Below are 15381 nucleotides of genomic sequence, written 5' to 3'. Positions count from 1 at the left end.
AAATCAAACAACCAACGTTAAAAGCGTGGATAAGACCTGACATTACCCACAATGCCACGTGGCCTCCGGCGGCATCCCGTGTTTTCACTTTGAGATCCTCAGACACATATTCTCTGAAAGCTCTCTGTCAGATAGACGTGACGTAAGCTTAAAAGCATTTTCCATATACGCCACACAGGATGCGTGAACTAATTAATTTATGATCTTTATTTACAGCAGAGCCATCTTTAAGATGCATGGCAGACACCCACTTAAAGAAATTAAATATAATGTAATTTAACGGAAATATACAGTATATACACACACAATACAATGCACCCCGTTAATGATCGGGTGTTTTGAGAATCAGTAAGTTGCACATTAAAGGAAGTTGACTCTGAGAAAGGTGCACGTGACGAGTCTCGGACAGAACAGAGGCAACAACACGGCTGGTTGTGGTTCCCAAAACCTTTTTATTTGCATACAGTCTCCCACGACAACTGAATGACGGCTCCTCACCTCTCAGTCCCTCCTGCTCTTTATTGGGGAGAGACACAGACAGATTAGCCCCAGCTGAGGCTGATTAGACATCATTCCGGCACCGTTCCCTGAACCCACCCCGCTCCACCCACTCTGCAGCTGAGCCTAACCACACCCCGCTGCCACCTTGCAATTGTGTTTGAATACGTGAACACCCATAACCCGAATCAGAAATGTGCATTTATGGCACCAGAAGTGACATAAGAGTGAAGTACAACTGAGCGCTGAACAAGATACCTTTAGGCAAATCAAATGTCACAATTAACTTCCAGAGCAGACAACACTTTTTTTATTATTATTTTTTTTTGTATATATATAAAAACAATACACATAAATACACATATATATATATACACATATATATATATAATATTTTTATTTTATTTTAGGAAACTAAATAATAATTTATATGAATGTAGGATATGCATATATATGTATATGTATATATATATGTATATATATATATATATATATCCTTAAAATAAAATTCAATATAAAAAGATAAAAGAAAAGAATAGGATTTCCTTACATACATGCACCATAATCTAACTCCAACAATAGAGATAAATCGCCTTTTTTGAGCTTTTGTTAGCATCAAACTTACAAACGTCTCTCAAATCATATTTCATATTTACACCAACAAAACAAAACGGTTTCACCGGCTTCACTCTTGTTTGTTGATTGTTTATGCGATGAAAGTCAATGTTGAGTTTAGCATTTAAGCTATTTCCCCATTACCTTCCCAGCTGTTGGAAGGTAGCTCCTTCTAGCCACTCTACCCGGTGCGAAGTGAGTCATAATGTTTTTCAGCCCACATCAGGCGGGTGACGTTTATGTCCCTTTTGTCCTGGATATGCGGGTCCCAGCAGTACTCGGGGGAGAGCAGCCTGCTCGGTTTGTGAAGCCAGAAGTATTTGTTCAGATGACTCTCGTCGTGCCAGAGAGCCTCCACGTTGTTCAACTTGTCCTCCATGATCTTCAGAAAGCAGTGATCCGCCAAATCCTTCACCTTCTCCCACACGCCCCCGAAGATGGCCGCGTGGTAGTAGTAATCTCCGGCGTCCATGAAGGCTTCGGATTCGGGGTTCCTGTCGTAGGTGAAAGCGCTCTGTGGGCGGTTGTAATACCACGCGTGGAGTTGAGCCACAGAATCCCCCAGGGCCTCCGAGCCGAACCGGCCCGTGAACTCCTGATCCACGTCGAAGCAGAAGACGTAGGTGAAGTGGTGACGGATCTCCGCGTCGATGACCTTCGATATGGCGTCCATGCGCATCATGGAGATGTCCTGCCACCTGGAGTGCTTCGCCACCTGGATGACCTTCAGGCTTCGACGGGGAGCGAGCTCGACGACCGGCATCCTATCGGGGAGATCCGTGAACACGTAATACGTCACGCGTAATCCCGACATGAAATGTTTTTCTGCCGAGGTCAGGAAGGTCTTGAGGTAGGCGTCCAGGTACCTGAGGCGGAGACGGAGGGAAAACACAACAACGAATATACCAGAGGTTATTATTCAGGCTGTTCGTACTTATATTTACTTTAAAAGCGCCGTAATTTGGATATCATTTTGTCATTTTGCATGTTATCCGTGTAATCATTGAACGAGGAAATATAAAGACCCCAGAAACAAACCCCGATCTTTCACCCAGGAGACGAACAAGAAGTCGAGAGTGTTTGTCACGTATTTTGCATACTTGAGTAATAGTTATTTTAACCCAAATCACGGCCTTTTGCCTAACGCTAACTACGTGGTTTACCGTGAAGACGGACCTTTTATTCTGAAAAGACCGTCGAAGCACAATTTGTCAATCGTGATTTTGGGCTATGCTAAAAAAAAAATGAAATTGATACGTTGCATCATTTTGAGACGTTTGCAACGTTGAGGTCATTACTTTGAGCTCGCCGTCCCTCCATTTCTGCATTTTTAGCATAGAAGTGCTCTTTAGTGTTAGAAAAAAAATGTCGGGGGGGGGGGGAAAGTGATGTGAGCACAACTGAAGGGAGAGGTGAAGTAAAAAGTGTGAGGCGGCGGGGCGTGGTTCGGCTGCAGAGGGGAATGAGGGAAAGCGCTCAGGGAACGGGACCAGGTGGAGGCCTAATTGGCCTCAGCTGGGGCTAATGATGATTTTCTCTCCTTATTACCGGCAGTAGGAACAAAGGAGGGGGGAGTTTTGGCAGAGCACCGGATGCCTCCAATAAATAAAGACACGTCTGCAGTGTCTCCGTGATTGGGAGGGGTTACAAGCACCTGTTACAAAGTGCTTTGGGGAAATCAGAGCGTCGCACCTCTGCTGCCATCCCAGGGAAAAGATATCAAGTCGGGCTTAACGCCACAGAATACAGTGTCTCCTCACACTGTTGCCTTCCTTTCGCCATCGTCATCGTACCTTGTTCAGGTGTATTCGGGGTGTCTTTATGGCCACTCGGTGTTCGTAATACCAAATCTATCGCCCACTTCAGACTGACACTCTGGTGTGAAAGTGCCGGTACTTTTCCCCGATCGCAGGAGAAACTAACCGTCCCACAGCAAACACGGTGAGGGCCACGGAGGACTGGTTTCGGATGTGCGTTCGGTCGTAAAGGTCGGCGTCAAACGTCCCTTCCCAGATGATCGGAGCTTCCCAAAGTGTGCGTGTTTGAACCTGCGGTCTCGCTCTGAAATGGAAGGTGAAAACAAAGATATATATATAAAATATTTTACGCAACAAAAAAAACCCAACGTTTTGCAACATGTATACACATCGTCATTATAGCTGTTAAATATAAATCTAAGCAAGCTGTATATTTAAGCAATAGCTCCCGACTGGCAAGACAATCCAATTTAAATTGTTTTTTCAATTTTAATAATTGGCCTAATGTTCACATTAAATGGAATGGATAGAGGTCGTGAAGCATATACGCTAACAACTAGCATGTATCTTTGATTGAGGTTATATTGATTGTATTTGGCCATTTTTTTTACATTATCTATATGTTTCCCATCTTCCAAAACTGTCCTGCTGTCAGTAGGATGACTTTCATAACAGCTCGTACAACCTGACCTCACAGAAAAATGGGAAATTCCCATGACCTCTTCACAGTGGGGGGGAGGGGGGGGGGGGTGCAAGTAAGGGTAGGGAGCAGGGTCAAACTATCACATGGCATCAGAATACCGCAGTAAAGTTCAAAATATTGTTTAGGTCCACAAATAGGTGTGTCTACTCTGCATACAATGTTGATGCAAGTCAAACTTACATTGTAATTTGTAAGTTATAAACAAAACACATCTTTTTCGACCGTAGTAGCACTTTAGTAGCACTTAAGTGTGTCTTACTGATAGCACTTTGTAGTTTAACACTTTAGTAGCACTTAATGTTTGGCCAGTATAATTATTATTTATTTTTTCTTATTTGCTTTGGGAATAAAAGGGCGCTGCTATCTCCTGTTCTTTGTAAATGGAGCCAGGAGATGTTTGACCTCAGGGTTTTTTTTTTCTTTGCTGTCACAGAACTCATCCTTCCTTCTCATATCCTTTTATGCTGTCGTCCTTTGTCGTGGAACTCGTATGCTTTTAAGTTGAGCATAAAGGAAAATGCCAGAGTTTAATATTTGGGTTATTAAATGAATGCAGTGTGGGTGAACTCGTCAATTACTTTATTTCACGCACAAAACAGGAAAGATGCATCCACGTGTCCGCATTTGGGGAAATGACACGTGGATTCAAATCAATGGGGCTCAAGAAGGAGGAACATCGAGATTCTTTGGGTTTTTTTTGCCTTCTCAAACGTTATTAAATAGTAATCACGGATCTTATTGTTGTGCAATTCTAATTACGCGTGTCTCTATGAAAGCCTTTTTGGGCTATGTGTTGTGTGGCAGATTAATTTCCTTAATTTCTCCAAAAAAAAAAAAAAGGGGATCTCTTACCCAAAGTTGAGCCTGTCGTCTGTGATGCTCTGTCTCGGCGACCCTTCAGTGGCCGCCAGCAGGTAGTCGACAGGCGAGATGTTCATTAAAATTCTAATATTGAAAAAAAAAAAAATGGCCATCATGAGACTGGAAGGAAATCATTTGGAAGTGACTCTTGGAAATGTATAGGCTGGAATATGGTGCTCATACAATGCTGATGACTCACCTCAAATATAAACAAGTCAAGATGACGACGAGTAATATGAGACAGGAGATGATGGCGATACTCCTTTCCTTGAGGCCACTGGAACAATGCAAAACAAAAAAAAACTAAGCAACAAACTACAACACAAAAGAGAACATATATATTGTTCTGCTGTACGAAGGTTGCTGGAGAACATGGTGACGGTGATGTTGGGTCGTTTGATGTTAAATATATTCACCTTTTTTAATGTACATGCCTTTTTTGTGGGAGGGCAATTCTACAATTTGTATTATCTCCATTTCCAACTTTGCCAATAAAAAAACTAATAGAAAAACCAGGGCAATAAACAGCATCCCCAGTGGTATGAAATTTAAAACCTACATTATGGAAACCGTACAGAGACAATGTCTCTCGGTCGCTCTGAATAATCCTCAGACCTTGCAAGGGAAACCTTTTAATTATTAATTATTTGGGTTTCTTCTTAATCGTTGAGCTGATATCGATGGCTGATATCTGGAAAAATGCACTTTTTTGAGAATAAAAGTAAAAAAGTAGTTTCTTGCACAATGCTATTTGTTAAGCACACTCAATACAAATATTAAAGAAGACAAAATACTCAAAAATGTCCAGTGCTTTCCTGGATTATTTTGCAAATAGGAGGTTTTGCACTTTGGCCATCGACATGCGCCAGTATTCAATATGTGTTTTATTAATTGTAAAAGAATAATAAAAGCAACTTGAAAGACGAGCGACACGGATACCTCCCGACTGTGAGAAACGTCCGCTTCATTATTTTTACGGCACACAAACTCTTGCAGGAAGTGAATGTAGCTGCTGGCCGATGGGTAGACTGGGTAGACTGGGTAGACTGGGTAGACTGGGTAGACTGGGTAGACTTGCACCTTGAAGAAGACATAAACACAACCAATGCACGCTGCAGTAAAACCAGACACGGGCAGAAGAAAACCAGCTTTCTTTACCCACTTGTCACGCTACACCCACAGGATTAAAACACATGACCGATATAGTCGCCTGGTAACCTTTACCAAAAAGAAAAAGAGAGACGTTGCCGTTTACTTACCTGCTTTCAGGTGGTTTTCAGGGTATAAATCCAGGAGAGGATTAGCGGCTCTCTGGTTTCAAATGACCATATTGACTCCACACTGCTGCACAGGTCTCCTTCCGTGTGTGCTTCATCTCATTTCAGGGAGGAACCAAAGAGGGAAGGGCTCAGGTTGTTAAAAACAGTAGGTAACGTAACTCTATCCTCTCGGAAGGTGTGGAGCGGCTCACACCTGCATAGTTTATAGTTCACTTACATTTGAAGGGAACCGTTGAGTGTTCCAGTTTGTTGCATTGACTCAATTGTACTTATTTTACCTTTGCTATAATGCTCAATGTGGCTTATGATTTAAGAATGTTTGATTTTGATTCAGTTCATACATTTCCATATTGTGCCCAAGTAGCAAAACCTAAGAATGTGTCCGAATAAGTATCAAGGATTCTCCAGTCAAGTGTAAAGATAAGATAAGACAAGATAGATAGATAGATAGATAGATAGATAGATAGATAGATAGATAGATAGATAGATAGATAGATAGATAGAGATACTTTATTCACCCCTTTCCCTTCCATTACTCCTGTATTAGCTGCTCTGCACTGGCTCCCTGTAAAATCAAGAATCACATTTAAAATTCTTCTCCTCACCTACAAAGCGTTGATTGGTGATGCACCATCATATCTTAAGGAGCTTGTAGTACCATATTGCCCCACTAGAGAGCTGCGCTCACTAAATGCGGGGCTACTTGTGGTTCCTAGAGTCCTAAAAAGTAGGATGGGAGCCAGAGCCTTCAGTTATCAAGCTCCTCTTTTATGGAACCAGCTTCCACTTTCAGTCCGGGAGGCAGACACAGTCTCCTCATTCAAGAATAGACTTAAGACTTTCCTCTTTAATAGAGCTTATAGTTAGGGCTGAATCAGGTTTGCCCTGGTCCAGCCCCTTGATATGCTGCTATAGGCTTATAGGCTGCTGGGGGATGTTTTAGGATACACTGAGCTCCTCTCTCCTCTTCTCTCTCTCCTTTACATCTATCTCTTCATTACACATTACTAACTCTACTTCTTCCCCCGGAGTCTTTGTGCCTCACAGGGTCTGGACAACATTATATGCTTATTCAACATGAACTGTATAACAAACTATGAATATTTTCAAGACTTTTCCGTGGAATGAATAACTAGTTACCTCAGTGCACTGGGGCCCGTTGTAACGCAAGCATAATTAAATCTGTGATATTGACAATAAAACAATTAAGCTTGTATCGTTACTCAAATATTGTATTGTATTTGTTCTGAATTGTTTGCATTTTGTGTGTGTGTGTGTGTGTGTGTGTGTGTGAAAGGTCATATTCCACAGCCGCTGGCATATAGAGACTTTACAGTCACGTTAAATGGAAACTGCAGCAAAGTGGAACATTAAACCTCAGCAAAGACGTCAGCACGTCAGCAAAGACAAGATTTAAGGCTTTAAGTTGGCGTTTAATAATCGTTATGTTATGAATGGAGGGTTTGAGTGTCTCGTGTATTCGGCAGCAACTCGCAGCTTCACCGACATCTTTTATCCAGAGCTTCTCTGTCCCATCGCAACCACCTCTTTCTGTAAGTGGCCCACCAAAATGATCTGGAACAAACATAACCTCACTTAAAATCTCAAGAAAAAATACATTATTTTTAGGGAATTATTGAGCATTTATTGGGGAAAGTCCTATTTTAATGATATGTATTGTAAATTGTAGGATTAAAAAATGTGCATTATCTAATGCTAACTTTTGGTGAATACACAACATAGTAAGAAACACATGAATGTGTATAATGTTTTCGTTCCGCCCGTCTGAAAGAAGACATTTCATGGAAGCAACTTGGCCCAAACTCTCAAATTTGATCACTGCATGAAATGTTGTGTCTAGTCATAAATGACTCGATCAGGTGCTCTAAACACACAGAGGATGGAGCGGTCGGTCTTCTCAACCTCTCAGTACACTCATCACGCCACAAGGTGGCGCTCAGAGCACACTAGTTACAACATAATAGAGGAACGAAGACACTTTCCAGAAAAAGGGAAATGGAATAAGAGGAATACTGGGAAAAAAAACAATACAAATTTAATTATTGCAAATACAAGATTATAACAGTGATTAAGCAGATATCTGAACTGGTTATACTTTCATCAGATGTATGATGTATTTGTAACATTTTATTCATTCATATATATATATATATATATATATATATATATATATATATATATATATAGCGGTTTTCTAAAAATGACCACTGTAAACTAACATTTCATAGAAAAAATATAGTCACTTTAAACACGAAGAAATAATCCGCTGCAGGCGAGATCAGGCCACTCCGTCATAAATCTGCAGGACCACAGAACAAGCAGCACAAATGAATTCGCTAGCTACTTTTCCTAATAGTTACAAGTAAGTTGTTGGTTTGGGTATTATTATAATTATTTAAATCTGAGGATGTCTGTAGAGTTGATGTGAAGGTAATCACCAACTGTCTAAGTTCAGAACGAATCCCATATGAGAACAAACCGAGTAAGTAGAGTTTAGAAAGTCCCCAAATCAAAGTCCAGGAGCCGGATTACTGACAGACAGCTCACAGACCGCCTCAGACTGGCTGTCTGTGCTGATGAGCAAGGCACTCACAGACTGTGTTCCTGTCTGTAGACATCAAACCCTTATGTTGTATAGAAGTTTATGCTTCATGTGTTAAAGCTGCATTCTCTCTACTGACCACCAGGGGGACACTCCTTTGGTTGTATAGAAGTATATGCTTCATGTGTTAAAGCTGCATTCTCTCTACTGACCACCAGGGGGCGACTACTCTGGTTGTATAGAAGTCTACGCTTCATGTGTTAAAGCTGCATTCTCTCTACTGACCACCAGGGGGCGACTACTCTGGTTGTATAGAAGTCTACGTTTCATGTGTTAAAGCTGCATTCTCTCTACTGACCACCAGGGGGACACTCCTTTGGTTGTATAGAAGTATATGCTTCATGTGTTAAAGCTGCATTCTCTCTACTGACCACCAGGGGGCGACTACTCTGGTTGTATAGAAGTCTACGCTTCATGTAGAAGAAAAACACTGAATAAGACGTCCAATAAACTCACCTTTGCAAGATGACAGTAAGTCTCGTGGTCCGATGTCTGCTATATTTTTTACATTGATCATTTCATACTCATCATTCCGCTCCACCACATATGAATACAGATGATCATCAAAGTATTTCACAGTTAAAATCCTTCCTTCTCACAATTGGGAACCAGAACCTCCGTCACCAACCGGCCCTTAGTGAATAATAAATAATAAATAAACTGGCAAGCTATATATATATATATATATACATTACTAATTGTATTCTGGATATAAACATAATAAAAGGAACAAGGAAACACATGTATTAGGTTACAAATAATTGAAACCAAACAACCAAACAAAATGATGCTCGGAAAAAACGTAAAGGCATGCGTAATAGTTTTTAAAAAACTCTTCAAATAATTAGCCGTTCTGTTTCTGTTTACGTTGGCTTTACTTTCTTATGGTTCGAGTACCCACGTGCATGTGTGGAGAGATAATTATCACAATAATAATGGCAAAATAAGCCAATTTCTTCCCTTTGACAGACAAAATATGATCCATATTGTTATTGCACAAAAAAAATAAGGATATATTTCATATCCTATGACGCCGCATTGTTGAATACACAATTCATAATGGTCAATTGCGTCATTCAATGGTGTCTTATTTCTTTATAACAGGCCGCTATGGATAGAGTTCATACCTCCATACAGTGAGAGGGTTATTTATCAACACCATTGATCATGACATCCTATTACAGAGAGTGGATCAGTCGATTGGCATTTCAGGTACCGCACTAAGTTGGTTTAAACTATTTATTTATCAGATCGATCTCAGTTTGTATTTGTAAATGATGAACCCCCTTCATAGTGATGGAGAATGCGTCATTATCCCGTACTCACTCACAGCCAATCATGCACTTATATTCATTGTAATTTACAGGACTAGAAATACACACCTTACACAGCGGTGTGTGTGTGTGTGTGTGTGTGTGTGTGTGTGTGTTTTGGGTGAATTAGACCCCAGAGATGTGCAACTTCCTTCGCATGGCATCTATGTTGAAAACCTGTAAGCTATGAAAATATGGAGTGTGTGTGTGTGTGGGGGTAAGTGAACATGAAGTCAGTGGTAAGTGTACGTGCACCCGGTACAGGTGCACTTGAGGTGTGCGGGTGTGCTCTCGGCCTCCCGGTCCTTTTTGGATGGTACTGTCGGTCCACTACTTCGGGTTCTGACTGAAATATCGTATATAAATACACTCACCGGATGGATTGCACGGACATTCGTGGTCCCCAGTGGATAAAGCTAAAAGGTGAAAAAGGTATATATATTATTTACAGTATTTGTGATTAAATACTTCCTACAATACATTCCTGTAAGCCTCATAGCTGGACAGCTGCCTCCTGGATGAAGGTCCTGGGTCACATTTATTTACACACAGTAACGCAAATAATAATGTCCAGCGCTTCCCAGAAGGCCTAGGGGAAACCAATAACTTTATCTAAAAAAAAAAAAAGAAATCCCTGTGGATTATCCTTGTTATGTATCCTCTTTTGAACTCTAATAAGACACAAGAACATAAGAGCGGAGGCTTTTGTTTGGTGAAATGAAGAGCAGATTTCTGCGGTTTTAGAGGTTTTTACCCCGGCCGACTCTCACACACGATCTTTGACTTTGATGACAGTTGCTCTCACAACACACACACAACACACACACACACACCCTTGCATGCCCTTGTGAGAGGATATATGTCAAAGCTGAAACATCATACTCCAAAGTATCACTTCGACGCTCCGCGGGTCACATTCCCCCGTGACGGTGGAGGACGTGTGAATGGATTCGCCCGTGTGAGGGAGGGAAGGAAAAAGGAGAAGAGGAAAAAAGAAGAAGAAGAAAAGCGGAGAAACTTGCAAGACAAAAAGGGGGGGAAAAAGGAGAAGAAAGGCAGAGTTATGAGAGTGAAGTCCGTACACACAGAGCAGCATCTGGCTCGGTTCATCCTTCCCATCATACACATTCCTGTCTGACACGCTCACAAAGCACCATTGTAACCAACTGGATCTGACTCATATCCTCACTGCTATGTACCCTATAAGCTACGACCACATACATACACACACACACACACACACACACACACACACACACACACGTTTGGCCTTCAGCCACCTCCATTGTGCAGAGTTATGGGCTGACAGTTTTAATACCACCCGTAAATGATTCTCTACTGTAAAGAGAGGAGGTGTGAACTTCAAAAGACAAGGAGAGAAGAAAGGTGGAGGAGGAGGAGAAGGAGATGGATGGATGGATGAGCCGTGATATAGTGGCACTCTAATGTCACGTGACCTGTGGTCAGTGTGTATGTGTGTGTGTGTGTGTGTGTGTGTGTGTGCATGGTGGAGCCTTCCTACCTGACAGTCTTTTAAACATCAGCCACTGCAATCAGAAGCCTCTAGAAGATCAGGGACTCGGTGCCAGAGGCCAAACTCATTATTCTAGGTTTACCTTTTACATGTCCTTGTAGCTCAAGGACCGAAGGAGCCGAGGGGATCCAAACCGGCAACCTTGTGGCAAATGGGAAAGCAGGTCGGGTTGCAGGAAAGACAGTGAGTTCATATACTTCCATTGCTGGTAAAATTAAAATAAAAAACATTACTTTTATTTATTTTATTTATTTCCCGGGCGGGAGTGGGGATACTCACGAGCCCCCGGCTGAGCGCCGCTGTGTTGGAGTTTTCCCCGGGGAACGAGAGGGTCGCCTCCCTGCGCCTACGGGTTGCGGGGAGTAAGGCTCTGACTGTTGTTTGTGCTTATGCACCGAACAGCATTTCGGAGTATCCGGCCTTCTTGGAGTCGGTGGGAGGGGTCCTGGAAAGGGCGCCGCCTGCCGACTCCATAGTTCTCCTGGGAGACTTCAACGCTCACGTGGGCAATGACAGAGAAACCTGGCGGGGCGTGATTGGGAGGAACGGCTTGCCCGATCTGAACCCGAATGGTGTTTTGTTGTTGGACTTTTGTGCTAGCCACAGTTTGTCCATAACGAACACCATGTTCGAACATAAGGTGGTTCATAAGTGTACCTGGTACCAGAACACCTTAGGCCGGAGATCAATGATCGACTTTGTAATCGTATCATCTGATCTGCGGCCGTATGTCTGAAGAGAGGAGCAGAGCTGTCAACTGATCACCACCTGGTGGTGAGTTGGATCAGATGGCGGGGGACTCGGCTAGAAAGACCTGGCAAGCCCAAACGTGTAGTGAGGGTGAACTGGGAACGTCTGGCAGAGGATCCTGTCCGGGAGGTCTTCAACTCCCACCTCCGGAAGAACTTCTCACAAATCCCGAGGGAGGCTGGGGACATGGAATCCGAGTGGACCTTGTTCAAAGCCTCTATTGTGGACGCGGCTGCTCGGGGCTGTGGCCGGAAGGTCATCGGTGCCTGTCGTGGCGGCAACCCGTGAACCCGGTGGTGGACACCGGGGGTGAGGGAAGCCGTCAAACTGAAGAAGGAGGCCTTTCGGGCCTGGCTGGCCCAGGGGTCTCCTGAAGCAGCTGACGGGTACCGGCGGGCCAAAAGGGCGCAGCGACGATGGTCGCGGAGGCTAAAACTCGGGCATGGGAGGAGTTCGGGGAGGCCATGGAGAAGGACTTTCGGTTGGCCTCAAGGAAGTTCTGGCAAACCATCCGACGGCTCAGGAAGGGAAAGCAGGGTATACCCCAGGCGTTCTCAGCAGGGGGGGGGGGACTGCTGACCCGGACTGGGGACATCGTCGGGCGGTGGAAAGAGCACTTTGAGGAATTCCTAAACCAGGCCATCATGTCCCCCGGAGAGGGGGCAGCGGCGGAAGACTTTGGGGTGGATTCACCCATATCCCTGGCAGAGGTCGCTAAGGTAGTCAAAAAGCTCCTTGGTGGCAAGGCGCCAGGGGTGGATGAGATCCGCCCTGAGATGCTGAAAGCGCTGGACATTGTTGGGCTGTCTTGGTTGACACGCCTTTTCAGTGTCGCATGGGGGTCGGGAACAGTGCCCATGGACTGGCAGACCGGGGTGGTGGTTCCCATCTTCAAGTAGGGGGACCGGAGAGTGTGCTCGAACTATCGTGGTATCACATTGCTCAGCCTCCCGGGAAAAGCTTATGCCAGGGTGCTGGAGAGGAGGCCACCGCGACCCGACCCCGGATAAGCGGGTGATAATGGATAGATGGATGGATTTTATTTATTTTATTTATTTTATTTATTTTATTTATTTTATTTATTTTATTTATTTTATTTATTTTATTTATTTTATTTATTTTATTTATTTTATTTATTTTATTTATTTTATTTATTTTATTTATTTATTTTTTATTATTTAAATAAAATAAAATAAAATATTTTATTTATTCATTCTTTTTTTTTTTTTTATTGAAAAATACAAATAAATAAATAAAGTAAAAATAAATAAATAACTAGGCCTATTTAAATTCCTTATAGTAAACCCTTTTCCACAACTACAAGACGTCAAACGTTGAAGAAAACCAGGACCAAGAGAGCTGGACGTTCTCTGTTCTCTTGGTCCTATTAATACTTTAATAGGCGCAGTGAGAGCGGGCAGGTTTTTTTGGGAGCACCCACAGAGTGGAACGTCCCCCGGGCCGGTTTGTGTCCGCCAAATAGGAGAAGGGAGGAAGAAAAATCCCCAAATTCCCCCCAGTGAATGGCGCAGGGTAATTAATCTGCAACAGGAGTTTGCCCTCGTCTCCGACACATGAGTGACATGCAGGCTGTGTGTGTGTGTGTGTGTGTGTGTGTGTGGGGGGGAGGTGTTTGATTGCTTCTCCCCCGGGACCTGCTCCATCATGCCCTCTTCTTCTTTTGATGTTTCCCCTTTCTTTCCCCTCTTCCTTCTCTTTTCTCTCTCGATGTGTCTCGGCGTCCTTTTTTTTCTTCTTTTGGGTCTTTTTTTTTGCGCTGCTCAGGTGAGCTTCGATGCAGAAATCGAGGCTCCTTTCAATGTTGCCACTCAAATTCTGAAAAAAATCCGGGGACATTTTAATTCCCATAAATTTTCTTCCGTAAATAAAATCTCTGCGGTCGAGCGACGGCCGGCGGGCCGTAAAGAGGAGGAAAGAGAGGAAAGCACGCCACATTAATGACGACCACACTTATGTAGAGCTCCACACAGTATTTATAGTCAGCTGGGGCACAGTCGGAAAGTCTGAAGAGCCCTACACACACACACACACGCGCGCGCGCGCACGCACACACACACACACTACGTGTTTTAGTTCATCTTCTGCAGGTCCCGGTATGCCAACTTAAATGTCCAAAACAAAAAAACAGAACTCACAATAGGTAATCGACCCTTCGCCAAGTCCCGCCCCTCGAATGCAGACGGGCCAATCAAAGAGGAGCATCGGCCATCTCCGACAAACCGCGCGTGGCAATCCATCATTTTATGATTTTCTTTACGTTTTTTTGTTTGTTTTTTTATGCATTTGGAGCTGGCCACGGTGAAATGTTGCGTAACAGTGATACTCGTTAATAGTGAAGGAGTTGAAGGAGATATTTTGATATTGTTTATTCCCTGCTACGCTAGCTGTTGAAGACACCCTGAATGTGCTGCATGCTGCTTCCTTGATTTTATTGTCTTCCACCTGGATCGTGTGGTGATGTTGCACGTTCACACCGTGAGCTGTCGGCTTTAGCTTCCAACTTTATCCATTCAGCTAAATATATATCCTTCAAAACCATAACGTGGAACCGGCTGTCGGCTTCTTTCTGACAGCGTGCGCTCCTTGCTAGCTCTGACAGCTTGATAGCGTAGCAGCGGAGGGGGAGGGGCTAGGGTGAAAAGTCAATTGCTATATGGCACTATGCACTTTTTGGCTTTTCTTTTGTTCTTTAACTTTTTGTTATAGTCCTTTTATTGTTGTGCTGTGTACTGCCATTGTTCCGCTGCTAGCCAAATTACCTCCAGAGGGACTCCACAGAACTGGACTGATGTCTTTAATGTCATTGATTTTTTTATATACCTATTATCTGTACAGTTTACGACCTTCCAGAGTGGTCCACGCTGCAAATAGTGCGTCTTGTACGGTCTTAGACACAGTGTGTGTTGCTTTGGATCAAGTGTGGACCAGTGCTACACACACGTATACACAACATTAGCGTTGACACTGTAAATAAACTGTAAAGACGGAGGGGAAGCGGGAGATGTACGCCCTTCACGGCCGTCAGGGGCGTTAATTCTCTGTACGGTACTCGGGGGGGGGGGGCTCAGAAGGTGTAGCGGTTACGGCCCCCGGTGCCCAAAATGTGTCATCGCCCGCGTTTACGCCGGCAGGTGTTTGACAGCTGACATTTAAGTAGAAAACGAATTGACCTTTCATTAAAAGCGGTCCTCACGTGGCCAATTATGGTTAACGCGGGTCGCTGGATGTGTGCCTCCAGATTAACGTCAATACGCTGTCGGCTTTTCCCCAAAGAAAGAGACGGATTAATGCACCGGGAGGCATTTCCCTCGCTGAGCTCCCCAAACTGAGTGTGTTGTACATTTTCACAGGAAAATAAATAGTTTAAATCTGTGTGTTAAGTCTTATTGGAGATTTTTTTTAGAAAAGTCTGCACTTTGCACAAAA

At 43.4% G+C, this 15381-nt stretch overlaps 1 protein-coding gene across 1 annotated transcript; it reads right to left on the bottom strand.

Moving 5' to 3' along the window:
• Positions 1-1048: 1048 nt before the first annotated feature.
• Positions 1049-5780, bottom strand: LOC117727569 (N-acetyllactosaminide alpha-1,3-galactosyltransferase-like). The gene is made up of 6 exons (XM_034527947.1): positions 5694-5780; positions 5374-5514; positions 4634-4711; positions 4426-4518; positions 3037-3174; positions 1049-1979 (listed from the first exon to the last, which is right to left on the bottom strand). The coding sequence occupies exons 2-6, from the start codon at positions 5400-5402 to the stop codon at positions 1295-1297; spliced, it is 1023 nt and encodes a 340-aa protein (XP_034383838.1). The 5' UTR covers positions 5403-5514; positions 5694-5780; the 3' UTR covers positions 1049-1294.
• Between the last annotated feature and the right edge of the window lie 9601 nt (positions 5781-15381).

Source organism: Cyclopterus lumpus, chromosome 3, assembly GCF_009769545.1.
Source record: "Cyclopterus lumpus isolate fCycLum1 chromosome 3, fCycLum1.pri, whole genome shotgun sequence".
In the NCBI taxonomy this organism is placed as follows: Eukaryota; Metazoa; Chordata; class Actinopteri; order Perciformes; family Cyclopteridae; genus Cyclopterus; species Cyclopterus lumpus.
Note: the sequence above shows the minus strand (reverse complement) of the source record. Positions and strands in the feature narration are given on the sequence as shown.